Here is a 21,098-nt window from a genome sequence, read left to right on the forward strand (position 1 = left end):
TTGTAAATATTATTTATTCTCTATGTGGCTGGTATACATGCATTATTCAGTACATTTACTTTTTTATCAGGTTCAACTCTTATATTTCGTTCCAATAAGGGTTAACATTAATTCCTTAATTTTAGTTTGAATCTAATTTTTATATCATTTTAAATCTATTTCTGATCATTTTCAACTATTTCATTTTGATAACAGTTAACAATGATAAAATTATTTCAACAAAACAGTTAATCACTCAAATTAATTGCTGAATATTTTTTTTTTTTGAGTAGATATTGAGTGAATATCTAGCTGTTTGTCTTGTAATTACATTCATTTATTATTTGTTAATAGTATAATGTTAGCAGTTTGCATTCCATACCATTGAAAATATTTAAAAATATCTTTAATTGGATAATTTCATCCAATTTTATCATCATCAGCCTTTATTCTTTGTCATGATATGCAATTAGAAAAATTAAAACTGTTGAATAAAATTTTTTATTCATTGGCTTTTATTTAGAATGAATGTTATCTATTTCTAGTACTGAAAACTGTTTCAAATGTGAACAAAATGTAAGTAATATTATATAATATTATATAATATTACTTTTACAATATATATAGTATTCTTAATCATTTTGTTCAATTTTGAAACAGTTTATAGATCTTAAAGAGTATAAACTATAGCAAAGGAAAATGTCCACAAAAATGATCAAGAAAACAGTTATAAACTCTACCCTTCTGGTAATCATATAGGAATACTTATACAGCAAAAATAGCTGGCACAATACTCACTACTTTATTCCACAAATTGACAGTATAACCCTAATATATACATAGTAATATGTATCAGGTGGGTTTTTGTCCGCCTACAAAATATATAGGGTGGGTTTTTGTCCGCCTGAAAAATATTTAGGGTGGGTTTTTGTCCGCCTATGTAAAAATCACTGGGTGGGTTTTTGTCCGTCTTCCGTGGTCGTGTATTGAGATATCAGACCCAAATTTATACTTTTCTCCATTTTTACGGGACCGATTTTTTTCGTTTATTCACTTCACGAATCGGTCTGAAAAGTCAAAAATCGGTCCAAAACCGACAAACCGGCAAATTTCCGAAGCCCTGGTAAATATGTATGGTCAAATGTTGTTAGGGTGGACTCCTGCCCCACCACATCAAAAGTCATTATGGCGTCCAGCTAAACATCCGATCTGAACTGCCGAATGTCTGCCCACCAAACATTGTCTTTTTGCTTTCAGAATTACATTTTTGTAATACTTAAATTAGAGATAAAAGGTGGTAACAATTAGTTACGAACATTTATGAAAATATTATTTAATCCTAAAGGAAATGTTACTCGAGTAAATTTAAATTGCTCACTCTTACCCCTTACCCCCACCCCCTCCCCAATCTTCAATATGTGTTGTTTTATTTTTTTGACAATTCCTGCATGTAATTTCATAAATTCACAAAAAGGACCCGTTCCTGATAGGTAATTTTTTGAGAAACTCAGAAAAACAAGAGATATAAAATGTATTTATCTTTATTTTATTTTTTTACAAATGATAATTCTATCGCTAGATGTACTCAAAGAAAAACAACATAACATATGAACAAATTGTACAAAACCATAAAATATAACCCAACTGATATTTCATTACATCATGTTTATAATTAGCAACATCTAAAAATAAAACAACCCTTTCTAAATATGGATTAAGGATAGGTTTGCGTTTGTTTTTGTTGAAATAAGAAAGAATAGAAAAAATGTTTAAAATTGTATATTTTGAAACAGAAACATGTACATGTATCAATAAAGAAATCAACCAAATCATCTGGCAAAGAAGCAAATAAATCAATTACCTCCCAAAAAGAACAAGTGCTATCCAAAATCTGATTGGCCATTGATCACACAATTCTGTAATTATAAATCTTTATATTTAACAATCGTTAAGTATGTATTCCTCTGTGGTGCATTAGTCAAGCATTATGCAGGAAATTTCTTTATTACTGTTGTGACCCCGGTTTCAATTCCCAATGTGGGCATGTTTTTTTTTCTTTCTTGAACTGGCATTTTTAAGACAGTTTATAAATAAAAACTCATGTTCTAATGTTCATATTAAAGATCAAAGTTCAATTTTAAAGAAAGTCCACTTTTAGCCAAAATATGGAGGCCAGTGCCTTTAACAGTGTCAAATCATATACATTTCTTTTTATTACCAACAAAATTGATGTAAACTTCTTTTCTTTTCTAACAATTAAGGTTTGTGAAAAGGAGATAGAATGGGGCAAAATGCAGATTTTCATTTGTTACACAAAAACATACAATTCAAAAGTCTGACATCATATAAAAATAGTTGAACATCCTCAACCTTGAGCCTGCTGGTGGCAAGTCATTCTGCCTTTGTGACCAGTACAGACCAAGATTAGCCTGCACGTCTGTGCAGGCTGATCATGGTCCTCACAGTTCGCAATTCAGTCTGTAAAATTTCAGTGAACATCCCTTTAAATAATATGTGGTACTGCCCAAACTGAATGATGGTCCAGTCCATCTTAGAGATTTAGCAGGGTAAAGGTTAAATTGGGGGCAAGACAAACCAGGTTGACTAGAACCAATGATAATGGTCATGAATGATATGTCTACAATATGAGTAAACAAATGAAGCATTGTTGAACACATGTGTTCAGATTGAAAATTATAGTCTTTTTCAAATAATACTATAAATTAACTAATACAAACGAATCACATTAAACAAATGATGTATGATAATCTTGCAGACTAAAATTTGAGGCAATTCTGTGTGACAGAATGTAAAACAGTATAAAAAGCTAGCAGATACTTGAAAATGAACAAAGATGAACAAGGATTACAAAAAAAAAGACGATTTGTCAAAAGTCCCTTAAATACATAGATACAGGAATAGGTAAATTCGAAACAATTTCTTAATGATAAAACAAACAATTACTATCACTTGTATAAAGAAAGCCTGGTGGAATTCTAGCTTGTGTATCAACATAGAGCTACATTTATGCACTTATCTAATCATGTAGATAGTAATACAGAGTGCAATTCGTGTAGTTTTTAGTAAGTTTTTAGTTGCATAAAGAATTTGTGAAACCTGTGTTTGATTTTCAGGACATGATTCATGAATATTCTGAATTTACAAGTGGCAGTTATTTGAGCTGCGCCATGAGAAAACCAACATAGTGCATTTGTGACCAGCATGGATCCAGACCAGACTGCGCATCCACGCAGTCTGGTCAGGATCCATGCTGTTCGCTAATGGTTCTTTAATTGCAATAGGCCTTGAAAAGCAAACAGCATGGATCCTGACCAGACTACATGGATGCGCAGGCTGGTCTGGATCCATGCTGGTCGCAAACGCACTTTGTTGATTTTTCTATCTAAGTGGCATTATTTGTAAATATCAACGAAAATAAATCCGTCAAGAACAATGCCCATGCTACAGCATAAGCTGCAACCAACTCCTGTACAGCATAAGCTGCAACCAACTCCTGTAGTAATTTTGGTAACAAATCATGGCCAATGGACTTACAACATTTTGTATTACATCTTTATATTTTTTACTTTTCCTTGGAGCTTATATTGTATAATATCCCTTGAATATTCAGGACTGAAAATCTGGAACTCATTACCTCTTGAAGTAAAAAATTCTAACTTTCTTGAGCAGTTCAAAAGATCCTATTTGACAAACTAGAAAATGAACAACATAACATATGCTTAGATTATAAGGATCTTACATGCCTGCCTGTGTAAGACGGGGTTTTCCCTACCTGAGTGACAACCGAGCGTCAGAGAGGCTTTTTATCCATGCTGTCCCGAGGGTTGGGAAAACAGCTGTCTTACACAGGCAGACATGTTAGATCATTTTTCTTGCCTATCACGTTCAAAATAGATTGTGGAGACAAATAAATTTGGTTATTTCCTGACATTATTTATAAAGTTTATGATGTAACAACAGTGCCAGTACAATGTGACATCACCTTAGTGCTCGCTATTTTAGACAAGGTTTTTCCCTAGGGAAAGATAGGAATATCTATCCCTGGCGCGTGCTCAGATAAATGTATACTTTCCCCACTAGGTAGGCAAGAATGTCTTGTCATCATTCTGTTGTCAATTTTGTATTTGTAAACTACTTGTAAATAATGTACATACTTTTGAGGCTCAATTGGAAGATTGGGCATGCTTAATTGTGTTGCCTCAATAAATAAAGTCATTATTATTATTATTATTAATATAGCAAAATAATTTTTAATTGTTCATTCAAGAAATACAGGGTAACCAAAAACTGTAAAGCGATGCACACGTAAACAAATTCAGACTCAACTGAAATGAAATTATTCCAATTAATAACATAATAACCCATACAAAATTTTGTCCAGTACACATAATGTTTTCAGACAAATGCTGACTACAAGTGCTCTATAAACCTTTGGTTTAAACAAGCTTAATATATCACAGTCTTTGTAATATCATAACATCACATCTTCTAACATTTCATTATACATGTATGTTCAATTATTGAAACATAACACACTGCACTATTTTCTACTTCATATGAAATCTTAATTCATAGTCAATAACATAACAGTTTTCTATGTGAAGTGAAAACATATCAAAAACACCACAGTACATGTTAGTGGCGAGATTCGATCACAGAACATTAATTTTTAATTTTACTTTTAGACATCTAAGTAGGCATGCAGGTATGGCAAATATGCCGTCACATTAAAAAGAACAACAAACCCTGGTTTGAAAAATTTAAAACTGTAATTCCATTAATTATTTTTCACATTCATTCTTTAGTTTTACCTACAAATTCATTCCTAAATTGCGCAAGATCTAAATCTTTTTTTGTAACAAAATGTTCACATTCCTGAATAAAATGATACATTGTATTTTAAGAATATTGCCCAAATGGTTCTGCTTAAGGTGACAACTGCAAATTTTGTATTTTTTTCCCATTATTCTATTGAATATTCAACAATATGATATATTTATACTTTGTCACATTACAACACAGTCTGTGGTCACAGGAGGTAGGCGAATATTGACAACAACAGTTTTGTCTCTGCTTTGTACATGTGCAGAATACATTTCCTAGCAGCAACAATTAAGTTGCCAGCAATTATGCAACATTTAAATGCTATTTGGACAGGTAGAAACTCAGAAAGACATAATGTTTTGATGATTCTTAACAGTCAAAAACAATAAATAAGTCATATTTACATTCAATTATATATATATATATTATATATAATAGAAAATATTAAAAGTTACTCCTGGACAAGTATATAATAAATAAAAAAGAAAAACATCCAATGGGTTTCCTCTATCTGTATTTCTGTCTACCTACCACAGTATTTAATTTTTCCTTTTTATAAATTTCATAATAATAATGTTTCATCTAGGTTGTCTAAGGAACGTTACTTTTTTGATATATTTAAGCCAAAACTAAACAAATATTGATGACGTCATAAAATGACGTTGCGTACACGTGACGTTGCGTAGCAACTACACATTTTTTATATGTCTGCCCTGATGATTATGATATGAAACCGGTAGGTAGACAGAAATACAGAAAGAGGAAACCCATTGGATGTTTTTCTTTTTTATATATATATAACAAGGTGTGAGTCGATGAGCAAAAATGCATTGTTTTAATTAAGGCATCCTTTGATTCATTCCCTTCAGGCATATGAACCTCATCATGACAAAAAGGTTTCTTGCAACAACACTTTCAAGATGTTTGAATTAATATTTACTTGTATTTGACAAATTTATATAATTTTATCTTTATGTCAGTAACTTGATTTCATTTCACCCGTGTCCGCTTCAAGGAAAGACTTGTATTGGACTTGTGATAAGAAATGGTCTTGACCCAAGCAAGTTCAAACCCATTCCCTCCGTGGTTGTGCAATAAACTTTCTCCAACAGAAAACTGGTATAAAGGTAATGGACCTGCTGATTACCATTACGCATCCACCACATCAAGGGAATCATGTTACTGCACAAAAATTTAATAAAGAATATGGACTTGAAAATTACTAAGACACCATTTGATAATTATGAAGTAACATCAATGAGTCATAGAGTACATTTTGTCATGATGTAGTCCATTTACATCACATACAATCATACATAAAGATTCCCTGGACAATCTAAAACATTGTAAACATTTATTATAATAATAAAAACAAGAGGGTCATGATGACCCTGGATCGCTCACCTGAGTAATATGAGCTACATGTTTCAAATGTCAAACTGATGATTTTTAGAAATTTTTTGGAAGATTTTCCGATGTACAATCAAGTAACCCCTGGGGCGGGGCCAATTTTATCCCGGGGGTCATGATTTGAACAAAGTTTGTAGAAGTCTACTAGGCAATGTTACGTATCAAATATCTAAGACCTAGGCCTTCTGGTTTATTTTAAGCAAATTTATGAAGATTTCCATATGTACAATCAAGTAACCCCATGGGGTGGGGTCAATTTGATCCCGGGGGTCATGATTTGAATAAATTTTGTAGAAGTCTACTAGGCAAAGCTACATGTCAAATATCTAAGATCTAGGCCTTCTGGTTTATTTTTAGAAATTTTTTGAAGATTTTCCTATGTAAAATCAAGTGACCCCTGGGGCAGGGTCAATTTTGACCCCAGGGTCATGTTTGAAATTTTTTTGTAGAGGTCCACTAGGCAATGCTTCATGTCAAATATCTAAGCTCTAGGCCTTCTGGTTTATTTAAAAAAAAAATTGAAGATTTTCCTATAGAAATCTATGTAAAATCAAGTGACCCCATGGCGCGGGGTCAATTTTGACCCCGGGGTCATGATTTGAATAATTTTAGTAGAGGTCCACTAGGCAATGCTACATGTCAAATATCTAAGCTCTAGGGCTTCTGGTTTTTGAGAAGAAGATTTTTTAAGATTTTCCTATGTAAAATCAAGTGACCCCTGGGGCAGGGTCAATTTTGATCCCGGGGTCATGATTTGAACAAATTTGGTAGAGATCCACTAGGCAATGCTTCACACCAAATATCTAAGCTCTAGGGCTTCTGGTTTTTGAGAAGAAGATTTTTAAAGTTTTTCCTTTCGGTTGCCATGGCAACCAGAGTTCTGCATGGAATTCAATTCTTTGAATAATTTTGAAAGGGGGCACCCAAGGATCCTTCATGTGAAGTTTGGTTTTCAAGAAGATTTTTTTAGAAATTGTTGACGGACGACACACGACTGACGATGGACAACGCACTACGCACGACGGACATCAAGCGGTCACAATAGCTCACCTTGTCACTTCGTGACAGGTGAGCTAAAAATTGTGATCTTCACTTTGCAGTTTTCTTCCACACTGTGTCAATGTTACATGTATTTCATTTAATAGTTTAATAGGATATACCAAAAAAAAAAAAAAAAAAAATACTGTGGATATTAAGTTAACATTACTTAGACTTTTGATTTCAATCAACCATAACAGACTGGACACTAAAGGTCACTTTAAAAAACTTTTAACTCAAAAATAACCTTGTAAATGTAAAATAATTCAAACTGGTATGTCACAGCACAGCTATGGAAACAATTTCTATCCCCTAAGTTTTTTTTTTTCTGGTTGTAGTTATATACAAAGTAACAAGAGGGCCATCGATGGCGACCGTGGTCCTCATCCGTAGCCTCAATCTGGAACACTGTAGATCCCACTGGATTTTTCTAAAAAGAACAAAATTAACCCGAGATAAGTTCATGTCATATCAGTGCCCTGTTACAGTACTTTTAGTAGAATAATATATATATAAATATATTTCTACTCTACACGTAAATTAGCAAATTAATTTTTACCAGTTTGTCTTCAGAATGGATTTCTGTATTCCGTTAAAGACAATTTAATGACTGACAAGATTTCTTCAAGATACACATGTGTAAGTATGTGTTATCTAATTCAGTTTTATCACAACAGTGGTAGCAGTAATTTGTAGGTTACCAATCAGTGGTTGGTGTAGTATGTAGGTTACCAAGCTGTGGGTGGTGTAATTTGTAGGTTAACAATCGCATCAAAAATCATTCTCACCTCGTTAGTATTGATTTCTGCACTCGGCCCTGTGGGACTTGTGAAGACAGGCTGATGTAGATTCATGTCTTCAACAACAATAATTAATCCAGTCTGTGCTGACCTTGGCAGCACTCCTTGATCTGTAACTGTTACGTTCAAGTGTAAGTCACCAACATTTCCTAAAAGGTTGCTTGCTACTCGGATATCACCAAAATATTTTGGAACCCCTCCAATAGTCCTTGACACAGTTTCAATAGTGAAGAGAGAAGATACAGTCTCATTGGCAGAAATTGTGTAAACCAGTCTAGCATTTTCTCCGACATCCCTGTCTTCTGCTGACACCGAGAAGACAGCCAGCCTTTCTTTGTTTGGGTCCCAGGCATTCTCCAGAACTGAAGCACGTGTGTTTTCATCAATGTTTGTAAATTCAGGATCATTAACATCTTCCACCTCTATAGTGATTGCTTTTGTCTGATTGGTTCTCTGGTTGTTCGGATTATCTGGGTTATCTGCTGCTGTCACATATAAAGTATATGACCTACGGGTTTCTCTGTCTAGTTTCTTTGCCACTGATATTATTCCCTGTAAAATAAGCAAAGAAAGGTGACTACTATCACAGAAACAATATAGCTCTAAATAGAACTTTTCAGAGAATGTACTGTTTCAGGCAAAGTTTAAAACAATTTAAACATATGAGCAAGAAATGCAGCAATGCAACTAAACCAGGTTTACATTGTTTGTGGAAACTGTTTTTCTATTTTACTAGATCTTGACCTGAGTAACCAAAATACAACCCAAAGTTTTGTCTCAAAAAAAAAGCTATCTACGAAGAAAGTCCTGAGACAATAGGTCATTCCAAATTTCAGGTATGTACAGTTTTTTCTGTTTATATCTATTTATAAAAACAGTGACCCAAAATAAAATCTAAAGTCAATTCTTTATATACGCTTGCTATATACCAAGTTTTGGGACAGAAAGTCAATCCTAACTAAACATATAAACTGGAAAAGATCTTTTTGATGACAATAATTTTATTTTCATTTTTTTTTATAAATGTCACCCTTCCCTTTTGCATCTAAATGACTTTTTATTTGAAAAGAGGTATAGTCAGGACTAAAATTTTAACCACTACAAATCTGTTCAAAACCATAAAAGTTACAACTGACCAAACTCTAAAGTACACAGATAAATGAGCCATGCCATGAGAAAACCAACATAGTGGGTTTGCGACCAGCATGGATCCAGACCAGCCTGCGCATTCGCACAGTCTGGTCAGGATCCATGCTGTTTGCTAACAGTTTCTCCAATTCCAATAGGCTTTAAAAGCAAACAGCATGGATCCTGACCAAACTGCGCGGATGCGCAGGCTGGTCTGGATCCATGCTGGTCGAAAAGCCACTATACTGGTTTTCCAATGGCACAGCTCAAATATAAAGTTTTTCTAAGTTCTGACTTGACCACACTGACTTTGTATGAAATTCAAATACATCAACCCAAACTAGAGCTATCACTAAAGGTGATGAATGTACACCCCCCCCCCCCCCCCCCCTCCCGCATGCACTGACACAGTACATTGCAATTTGACACACACAAGATTGCATAATTATGTGGACTGTATGTATATATAGACTGTATGTTTACAGTATAGTAACAAAAAACAAAGTCCCATAACTATGCAGAATATTTATCTAAAAGAATGTAACATGCACCATGCACAACTAGGGTTGGTACTGATCACTTGTGTGAAGTTTCATTAAATTGTGTGCAAGGGTTTGGTAGATTAGGCACGCACAAAATTGCATATGCAGACTGTATGTACATCCCATAACTCTGCAATTTTTGTCGCTGAAAGAACCTAACATGCCCCATGCACAACTAATGCACAACTACTGTTGTTACTGATCACTTGTGTGAAGTTTCATTAAATTGTGTCAAGAGGATGAGGAGAGATGGTGCGCACAAGATTGTGTCTATGTATATAGTATAGTAACAAAAAAACAAAGTCCCATAACTCTGCAAAAAAAATTTTTCTGAAAGAACCTAACATGTCCAATGCACAACTACTGTTGGTACTGATCACTTGTGTGAAGTTTCATTAAATTGTGTCAAGGGGATGAGGAGAGATGGTGCGCACAAGATTGTGTCTATGTATATAGTATAGTAACAAAAAAACAAAGTCCCATAACTCTGCAAATTTTTTTTCTAAAAGAACCTAACATGCCCCATGCACAACTACTGTTGGTACTGATCACTTGTGTGAAGTTTCATTAAATTCTGTCAAGGGGATAAGGAGAGATGGTGCGCACAAGATTGTGTCTATGTATATAGTATAGTAACAAAAAAACAAAGTCCCATAACTCTGGAATTTTTTTTTCTAAAAGAACCTAACATGTCCCATGCACAACTACTGTTGGTACTGATCACTTGTGTGAAGTTTCATTAAATTGTGTCAAGGGGATGAGGAAAGATGGTGCGCACAAGATTGTGTCTATGTATATATATAGTATAGTAACAAAAAAACAAAGTCCCATAACTCTGCAAATTTTTTTTCTAAAAGAACCTAACGTGCCCCATGCACAACTACTGTTGGTACTGATCACTTGTGTGAAGTTTCATTAAATTCTGTCAAGGGGATAAGGAGAGATGGTGCGTACAAGATTGCGTCTACGGACAGACGGACAGACAGACAGACAGACGACAGACAGACAACCTGAAACCAGTATACCCCCCCTTACAACTTTCATTAAATTCTGTCAAGGGGATAAGGAGAGATGGTGCGCACAAGATTGCGTCTACGGACAGACGGACAGACAGACAGACAGACGGACAGACAGACAAACCTGAAACCAGTATACCCCCCCTTACAACTTTGTTGTCGGGGGGTACAACTAAAGTTACCAAGGGGAAATATTTTTTTTCCATTTTAAATGACAGTGACATTGAATCCACTGAACCTATATGCAAACTCAATCTTGGTCTCACTACAAATAATCTACATGCCAAGTTTCATTTCAATATGTCAACCAAAAACAAAGTTATTGATAGGAAACCAAAGTTTAAATTAATACTAAAAGGGGAAGAGGTAAAAGCATGAAGAGAAAAAACAAAACAAAAACCACACTGCCAACGTAATCAAACTTAACTAGAGATGCTTTTGAGAAAAGCGCATGTCTCCCACAACTGCCCCTATGAAAAATGTTAGTTTCTCTAGATGTTTTAGACGAGTGGATCCAATTAGATGGTCTGGATGAGTGGATCCAATCAGTAATTCAAGGGCCATAAATCAAAAGTGCCTGGGTGGATTTGGCTAGTTATCGAACCTGGGTAAGGTCTTATGGCCAAACATATTTTGTTCAAGTTTGGTGAAGATCGGTTGAGAAATGTTCGACTTAAAGAGCGGACAAGAGTAAACAGATGGATTTTTTCGGTAATTCAAGGGCCGTAACTCTAAAATGCCTGGACCGATTTGGCTAGTTATCGAACTTGGCTGAGGTCTCATGGTCAAACACATTTTGTTCAAGTTTGGTGAAGATCGGATGAGAAATGTTCGACTTAGAATGCGGACAAGAGTAAAAAGGCCGATTTTTCGATAATTCAAGGGCCGTAACTCCAAAATGCCTGGACCGATTTGGCTAGTTATCAAACTTGGCCGAGGTCTCATCGTCAAACACATTTTGTTTAAGTTTGGTGAAGATTGGATGAGAAATATTCGAATTAGAGTGCGGACAAGAGTAAAAAGACTGATTTTTGGTAATTCAAGGGCCATAACTCTAAGACGCCTGGACCGATTTGGCTAGTTATCGAACTTGGCTGAGGTCTTATGGTCAAACACATTTTGTATAAGTTTGGTGAAAATCGGATGAGAAATGGTCGACTTAGAGTGCGGACAAGCTTTGTGACAGACACACACACACACACACACAGACTGGAGTAAATCAATATGTCTCCCACACCACTGTGTGGTGGGAGACATAATTTATTAATATATAACTGCTAATGATGAATTCTCTAACTCAACCAATCCTTATTATTTAAAACAAGATTTTCGTGCTATCAAACTCTTGCATACAATAATTTTTGGAATTTCCTCATGAAACTTCATTGAAAATCATAAGGTGATGCATACAATAAATTCTTCAATGGCTTCATAAAATTTTATAGAAAATTGGACAATACAATATATAAAGAACTTACAGTTAGTCTATTATTTTCAGTTTATCGTCATCATTACTGACATCAAAGCTATAGACAACTTTTCCATACTCTCCTAAATCTTTGTCGGAAGCAGAGATTGTAACAATGGGTTGACCAACTTCAGCATCCTCTTTCACTTTGTAATTGAGATTGTATGGGGTAAATTCTGACGTGTTATCGTTGATATCTTGTACATGGATAAGGACAGTGGCTGTAGATGTTCGATTGGGATCAACATTGTCCATAGCTGTAACCTCCAAGACGTCAGTTTCCTCTCTGTCTAGAGCCTTGTTCAGTCTTAAAATACCTGAAAAAAAAAAACAACCAAAAAAAACCAGTAATATTTACAGCCTTTTTTTTTTTAAGGAAGACTAATAATTGCCCATTAGTTTTGTTTAAGACAAAAATAACTAGAGCTATCACTAAAGGTGATGAATGTACCCCCTACATGCACTGACACAGTAAACTGCAATTTGACGCACACAAGATTGCATAATTATGTGGACTGTATGTATATAGACTATAAGTATACAGTATCCCCACACAACCTATTTTCAAACACAACCTATTTTCAACCACCTAGGACTTTGTATGATAAAAATCTTTACAAGCCAAATTTATCAGTTGTGATTGTTTCACTGTTTACAGCAGAGACAGAACATGTTAGGAACCTATTTGCCTTCAGTTTTGGTACTTAGAAAATTAGTACTATGTTTTCATGAGGTTTTTCTTATTACTAAAAAAACCTGCATCTTTCCTTGTCTACTACCTATTCTTGCTTAAGCCAATATCAGTATTTATATATCTTTTGCATTAAATGTTTATTGCTTAACACATGCTTACTGCCAGAATTGTGAAGCATATTATTATTAAATTATTTTGACAATGCAATCATGATGCCTATCCTTGCAACAATTTTTTCATTTTCTAAGCAATTTGAAATATTTGGAGTGACAAAAGCTTAGCGATTATATAATACATTGTCATATTTGACAGCTATCAATGTAGCAGATGTGACACCCTGGTTCTCTTGAGTAATTGAGCACATGATATAGTTCTTTAGATAATGCACTAACTTTTGGCTGCCATTTACTTTACCCTACCCCCTGTAATTTAGGTGCCAATTTAGGCAAGTGTACCTACAGTATATTGATCTGCCATGTTGGTTTTAGTGTTTGTTGCCAGACTTGAATTTTGGGTGTATTATGTTTGCCATGTTGCAATGAAACTACAGTAAAAGTTTAGTGCTGTTTCATTTTGCTGGAAGGAAAATACCACCTGTGTTCGAATTTAGGTTGTAAATTTTCAGCATGACTTCCTACTGATGGCTTTCAAAATCATCCTGCCAGGGATTCGATCAGTTAAAAACTTGAAACTTAAATGGTATGTTTTACAGCACTTATGCTGATAGAAAGTGTTAGACAATAAACCAAAGATTTGGACTTGCATTTGTACAAAACTGCACAGAAAACTTGTTAAGCGGTTGAAAACTGGTTGTGCCGGGATATAGTAACAAAAAACAAAGTCCCATAACTTCGCAGAATATTTATCTAAAAGAACGTAACATGCACCATGCACAACTAGGGTTGGTACTGATCACTTGTATGAAGTTTCATTAAATTGTGTGCAAGGGTTCGGAAGATTCGGCGTGCACAAGATTGCATATGCAGACTGTATGTACATAGTATGTTAAAAAGAAACAAAGTCCCATAACTCTGCAATTTTTGTTTTTGAAAGAACCTAACATGCCCCATGCACAACTACTGTTGTTACTGATCACTTGTGTGAAGTTTCATTAAATTGTGACACGGGGATGAGAAGAGATGGTGCGCACAAGATTGTGTCTATGCATATAGTAAAGTAACAAAAAACAAAGTCCCGTAACTCTTCAATTTTTTTTTTTTGAAAGAACCTAACATGCCCATGCACAACTACTGTTATTACTGATTACTTGTGTGAAGTTTCATTAAATTGTGTCAAGGGGATGAGGAGAGATGGTGCGCACAAGATTGTGTCTACGGACGGACAGACACACACACAGACGGATGGACAGACAGACAGACAACCTGAAACCAGTATATCCCCCCTTACAACTTTGTTGTCGGGGGGTACAAAGATACATTAGGTAGGCTTCCACTATGTAATCTTAAAAAGAAAAACATTACATCTCATGGTGGAAACTGTTAAGGGATAAGGATTTGCTATTATTTCCAGTATTTCTCTTTCAATGCAACCATGTTCAAACTAAATACATGTAAGATGAATTTGTTGACAATTTCAAGATACCAAGGGAAGAAAAATTCAACTTTCAATTCAATCTGAAATACAAAGTACTTTCGCTGTTAAAAATAACATGTGCTCTTGTTGATACAAAACTATATGCAAAACCAGGTCAAAAGATATAGCTAAGTATATGCAGGACAAACAAGGTGCAATGAGTACACTGTTAAATCATTAATAAATGAGCCGTGCCATGAGAAAACCAACATAGTGGGTTTGCGACCAGCATGGATCCAGACCAGCCTGCGCATCCGCGCAGTCTGGTCAGGATCCATGCTGTTCGCTTTCAAAGCCTATAGCAATTACAGAAACCGTTATCGAACAGCATGGAGCCTGACCAGACTGCGCGGATGCGCAGGCTGGTCTGGATCCATGCTGGTCACAAAGCCACTATGTTGGTTTTCCCATGGCATGGCTCAATTTATAGTACTTCTTACTAATGAAACAAGAGCTGTCTGATGACAGCGCGCTCGACTATTCGAAGAATTGATTGAAGAATGGGGTCAAAATATTTCCACAGATATTCAGACAAAAGAAATAAATAGATTAGACAAACAATGTTCCTGTATTTCTTTGATTTCGATAAGTCTTGCACTAAATGACAATGTATGAACCAATTTCAAAGTCCAAAAAGGGCCATAATTCAGTCAAAATAGTTATGTACACTTGCCTACAGATAGAAATCATAATGATAAACAAGTGTTCAAAGTTTAAAAGCCATATGTCAAATAGTTTTTACAAAACATGGACTTGTATGAAAACAGAACCAATTTCAAAGTCCAAAAAGGGCCATAATTCAGCCAAAATAGATGACAGAGTTATGTACTGTTTCCCACAGATAGAGACTATTATACTAAACAAGTGATAAAAGTTTCAAAGCCATATGTCAAACACTTTATAAAAAATATGAACTGGTACGGAAAACTTAACCAAGATTTCTAAGTCAAAAAGGGCCATAATTCAGCCAAAATCCATGATGGAGTTATGTACTCTTGCCTATAACTGGATATGGTGATGGTAAACAGGTGTTGAAAGTTTCAAAGCTTTATCTCAAAAGAATTTGTCAAAATATGAACTGGTACAAAATATTAACCCAGATTTCTAAGTCAAAAAGGGCCATAATTCAGCCAAAATTCTAGATGGAGTTATGTGCTCTTGCCTATAACTGGAATTGGTGATGGTAAACAAGTGCTGAAAGTTTCAAAGCTTTATCTCAAAAGACTTTGTCAAAATACGAACTGGTACGAAAAACTTAACCAAGATTTCTAAGTCGAAAGGGGCCATAATTCAGCCAAAATCCTTGATGGAGTTATGTACTCTTGCCTATAACTGGCCATGGTGATGGTAAACAAGTGTTGAAAGTTTCAAAGCTTTATCTTAAAAATAAAAACGACGAAATACCGATTTGAATCAAAAGGCTATGACCAATCTTGTGTATGTCTGCATAACATTTACAATTTACAGTCATTTTAAGACTTTCAATGCATTGATGTGTAGAAATGACATGATCGTCTCCTGCAAAGACTTAAACAGTTGAGTAGGACTACATAAACTGAAAATTCGAATCTCTAAAATCTTCAAAAGTGTAGTTTAAAATTCTACAGAGTTTTATTTGATATTAATTGTCTCATACTAATTGTATTGATCTAGATATTGTATGTAATGCCGAGTAAAATCGTGTGTTTTCCTATTTCTGTTTTATATACGTAGGTACTAGGTAAATTTGTCATAACTACATACGAATATTGCAATGACCGTATGTTTAAAATTTAAAGACACTTTATTATTTCAAGTATTTAACACTTGTCATCAAAAGTAATTCTAAAGTGTATACACAGTTTTCTGCCTTTTCGCACATGTTTAAGAACAAGTCACTGCCTGTCTTTGTTAATATCTTCCAACAAGAACGGCTAATGCACGAAACAGTTTTAATCATTATCATAAGAATAAACAGGTGCCAGAATGTTTCGTCAAAGCAATTTCTTTACTTACCTGTATTGCAGATGTATTCTTAAAAGACTTTGTCAAATATGAACTGGTACGAAAAACTTAACCATGATTTCTAAGTCAAAAGGGGCCATAATTCAGCCAAAATCCTTGATGGAGTTATGTGCTCTTGCCTATAACTGGCCATGGTGGTGGTAAACAAGTATTGAAAGTTTCAAAGCTTTATCTCAAAAGACTTTGTCAAAATGTGGACTGGTACGAAAAACTTAACCAAGGTGTGACGCCGACGCCATGGTGAGTAGGATAGCTCTACTTATTCTTCGAATAGTCGAGCTAAAAAAGGTTTAAAACGTAACATATTCAAGAAATCAATCATTACCAGAGTTTTCTGTTACTATAAAGTTGTTGTTTGGGTCTTTGTCCATCTGGTACGAGATCTGCTGGTTATTTATTGTCTTTGTCTCGAGTCTCGGATCTGAGAACCTCAGACTGTGGCTCTAGACCCTCGGAGATCTTCAAACTGTATGAGGCATTTGGTAAGAACTCTGGTGAATTGTCATTGTAGTCCTACAATGTAACTGTAATACTTGCTGGAATAGTAAACACAATAATGTTAACTCAATAATAAATGTACACATTTTTATACTCTACATACTAAGATCTGCAAAGCTGATCCTAGCGACCTCATATGCATTTCAAAACACCATTTCTATGCAAGCTACCTATACACCAAGTTTCATTGCAAAAAGTCAATTCTAACACAAGTTACTGAGAGGAAACCAAAAGTTGACACTGCTCACCTGCCTGCGCACCTGTTTAAAAACCATATCTTAACTTCTCTAAACATATTGCAAACAAGAAACGCGGCAATGCCACGAAACCAGGTTTTCAACACTTATCATAAGAATAAACAAGAGTGCCAGAATGTCACAATATACGCCCGTCAAAGCAAATTTCTTTACTCTAGCACCTGTATTTGCAGATGTAATTTTAATTTTGTGGTTGTTTAGTAATCATTGTAATTCTTTTGTTTTTCTAAGTCCACAAAAAAGCTCCTTACCAGGTAGAGATACCTTAAAATACACCTAAAATTAGAAAGTAACAACTATGTTGTACCACAGAAAAGTGGGCTTGGTTTTTCCCTACGGTCAATTATAAAAAAGTTACAATATAAGTTATTTATAGTAACAACTAAGGGAAGTTAATCTTAAAAAAAAAAAAAAAAAAAAAAAAATTGTAAGTCTACATAGAAATCCTTACCAGGTAGAGATTGGTCAAAATACACCTCAAAATTGGATGTAACATGCATGTTGTACTACAGAAAAGTGGTCTCGATTTTTCCCTACGTCTAGTAATGAAAAAGTTACAATATAAGCTATTTATAGTAACAACAAAGGGAAGTAATTCTAAAGAAGGGAACTGCGCAAGACACTTCGTCTCATGATGTGTATAATTGTGCCAAGTTCATCAATCCTCTAGCATGAGATATATGTCGACAAGTTTTCATTCTTGTATCCTTTGACCTCCAAGTGTGACCTTGACCTTAGATTAGGGACTGGTTCTTGCAATGACACTCGTCTATGAAAGTGAACAATGTGCAACAATCATCAAAATTCCTCCATGCATGTAAAGTGTGCTAACCCTACCTACCTAACTATTTAGTAACAAGACCTTGACCTATGATCAGAAACCCAAAATCAATCCATAGCTAACAACTTAAGAAGTTATCTATCACAATTCATCATGATAGCTCATTCCTAAGTTAAGTTATTGACCGGAAACCCTTTTTCTATTTTAAGTAACAGTGACCTTGACCTTAACCCCAGAAACCCCAAAATCAATCCCAGCCTTTGTCTTGATATAAGCTACATACATACCAAGTTTTATTCAAATATCTTTACCGAAACAAAAGTTATTGACCGGAAACCCTTTTTCTATTTTAAGTAACAGTGACCTTGACCTTGACCCCAGAAACCCCAAAATCAATCCCAGCCTTTGTCTTGATATAAGCTACATACATACCAAGTTTTATTCAAATACCTTTACTGAAACAAAAGTTATTGACCGGAAACACCAGTTTGACACCGCCGCCACCGCCCGCCCGCCCGACTGACATCTACCCCAATCTAATAACTAAGGTTTTCGTTGAAAACCTGGTTAAAAACTGAAGACAGGTATTTCTTTAATTCTTTTTTCTTTAAACATAAAATGGTAGACTACCTATAGCAGTTTGTTCCTTGGTACCTGGCCCTGTTAAAGCCAGAATATCTCTAACCATTGCATTAAACACAACTGTTTCAGCTGTTTCCCTGTCAGGCTGATTTTGCACAGTTATACATCCGGTGTCTTTGTTGATTGTGAAATAATTCTGTAATGTCAGAAAATAATAAAATATTATGAAAGGAATTTTGTATACTTGTTCTGTGTACCACTTTCCAACAAAAGTCCAATTTCCATTTTGTTTATGTTTTACACAGTTTCATTTTAGCTTGTATTTACTTAAAATGAAAAATGAGTCCAATTTAATTTTTTAATTATGAGATATGGCAAGAATAAAAGTCAGGCTTGAACCTAGGACTTCTTTTTTTGAGTTTTCAGGTTACAAGCATTACTATCTCAAGGAGTGATTCTGGCCTTGTTTTAACAAAACATTTTTTCTAGTCTCAGCTGTGACTGATAATTTTACTAGAACTTCATGACTGATTTCCAGTAGAAACTACTATCAATACCAAATAATGGCTTGAAATTAACCATTAACTTATCATTTAATTCTAAAGCTGCTATTGTGCAGATAAGGTCAAAATAGCTAATTCCGGCCCTATCAGGGGCCATAACTCTGGAACCCATTATGAGATCTGGCCGATTCAAGAAAGGAACCAAGATCTTATGGTGACACAAGTTTTGTGCAAATTTGGTTAAAATCAAATCATAAATGAAGCTGCTATTGTGCAGACAAGGTCAAAATAGCTAATTTTGACCCCTTCAGGGGCCATAACTCTGGAACCCATACTGAAATCTGGCCAGTTCCAGAAAGGAACCAAGATCTTATGGTGATACAAGTTGTGTGCAAGTTTGGTAAAAATCAAATCATAAACAAAGCTGCTATTGTGCAGACAAGGTCAAAATAGCTAATTTAGGGCCTTTCAGGGGCCATAACTCTGGAACCCATAATGGGATCTGGCCAGTTCAAGAAAGGAACCGGGATCTTATGGTGATACAAGTTGTGTGCAAGTTTGGTTAAAATAAAATCATAAATGAAACCACTATCATGCAGACAAGAAATTGCTGACGGACGGACGGACTGATGATGGACGAAGGGTGACCATAAAAGCTCACCTTTTTTCACTATGTGACAGGTGAGCTAAAAAAACAAGAGTGCCAGAATGTCACAATGTATGCCCGTCATAGCAAATTTCTTTACACTACCACCTCTATTTGCAAATGGAATTCTAATTCTATGGTTGTGTAGTAATTATTGTAATTCTTTGTTTTTCTGAATCCACAAAAAGAACTCCTTACCAGGCAGAGATACCTTAAAATATACCTAAAGTTAAAAGTAACATTATGTTGTACCATAGAAAAGTGATCTTGGTTTTTCCCTATGGTCAATTATAAAAAAGTTACAATATAAGTTATTTATAGTAACAACTAAGGAAAGTTAATCTTAAAAAAAAAAAATAAATAAAAAAATCTAAGTCCACATAAAAACCCTTAACTGAGTTAGAGATAGGTCAAAATAAACCTCAAAATTTGATGTTTTTTGTTTTTTTTGTTTTGGGTTTAACGCCGTTTTTCAACAGTATTTCAGTCATGTAACGGCGGGCAGTTAACCTAACCAGTGTTCCTGGATTCTGTACCAGTACAAACCTGTTCTCCGCAAGTAACTGCCAACTTCCCCACATGAATCAGAGGTGGAGGACTAATGATTGCAGACACAATGTCGTTTATCAAACAGTCACGGAGAACATACGCCCCGCCCGAGGATCGAACTCACGACCCCGTGATCCGTAGACCAACGCTCTTACCTACTGAGCTAAGCGGGCGGGCAAAATTTGATGTAACATACATGTTGTACTACAGAAAAGTGGTCACGATTTTTCCCAATGACTAAAAAGTTAGAATATAAGCTTTTTATAGTAACAACAAAGGGAAGTAACTCTAAAGAAGAGACCTGTGCATGACACTGTCTCATGATGGTGTACAATTGTGCCAAGTTACATCAAAATCTCTCCATGCATGAAGAAGAAATGCTCCGAACAAAGTCATTATTGAATTTGGCATCTGACCTCTAAATGTGACCTTGACCTTGGGACCTGAAGCTTGCGCACAACAATCCGTCTCATGTTAGTGAACATTTTTGCCAAGTTACATCAAAATCCCTCCATGAAAAAAGAAGGAATGTTCCAGACAAAGTCATTCTTGTAACTGAACTTTGGCCTCTATGTGTGACCATGATGTTTGACCTTGGGATCAGGTCCATAGTGGTGAACATTTGTGCCAAGTAATATTCAAATCCTGTTTGACATGACAAAGTTATACACAGGACAGGAAAAAAGTCCTGCTGACCTTTGACCTCCAACTGTGACCTTGACCTTTGAGCCAGGGTCCCGGGATTTCCACACGACACGTTGTCTC

General features: G+C 35.2%; 1 protein-coding gene and 1 long non-coding RNA gene across 2 annotated transcripts; both read right to left on the reverse strand.

The window, feature by feature from the left end:
* Positions 1-1,504: 1,504 nt before the first annotated feature.
* On the reverse strand, positions 1,505-6,725 carry LOC123554842 (uncharacterized). The gene is made up of 2 exons (XR_006687141.2): positions 5,356-6,725; positions 1,505-1,895 (listed from the first exon to the last, which is right to left on the reverse strand). It is a non-coding gene; the product is annotated as an uncharacterized LOC123554842 (long non-coding RNA).
* Positions 6,726-6,731: 6 nt separating this feature from the next.
* On the reverse strand, positions 6,732-16,888 carry LOC123556022 (cadherin EGF LAG seven-pass G-type receptor 2-like). The gene is made up of 4 exons (XM_053547053.1): positions 16,843-16,888; positions 12,278-12,543; positions 8,061-8,624; positions 6,732-7,702 (listed from the first exon to the last, which is right to left on the reverse strand). The coding sequence occupies exons 1-4, from the start codon at positions 16,886-16,888 to the stop codon at positions 7,493-7,495; spliced, it is 1,086 nt and encodes a 361-aa protein (XP_053403028.1). The 3' UTR covers positions 6,732-7,492.
* Between the last annotated feature and the right edge of the window lie 4,210 nt (positions 16,889-21,098).

The sequence above is a fragment of the Mercenaria mercenaria genome, chromosome 7 (genome assembly GCF_021730395.1).
Source record: "Mercenaria mercenaria strain notata chromosome 7, MADL_Memer_1, whole genome shotgun sequence".
NCBI lineage: Eukaryota > Metazoa > Mollusca > Bivalvia > Venerida > Veneridae > Mercenaria > Mercenaria mercenaria.

Bases quoted from the DNA above. Each gene is read 5' to 3' on its own strand.
- LOC123556022 (XM_053547053.1), bottom strand. From the start codon at position 16,888: ATGGACAAAGACCCAAACAACAACTTTATAGTAACAGAAAACTCTG. The intron at 8,625-12,277 runs GTCAGTAATGAT...CTTATTTTACAG, and splicing joins AAGTTGTCTATAGCTTTGAT to GGAATAATATCAGTGGCAAA. The intron at 7,703-8,060 runs GTGAGAATGATT...TGTTCTTTTTAG, and splicing joins CAGAAATCAATACTAACGAG to AAAAATCCAGTGGGATCTAC.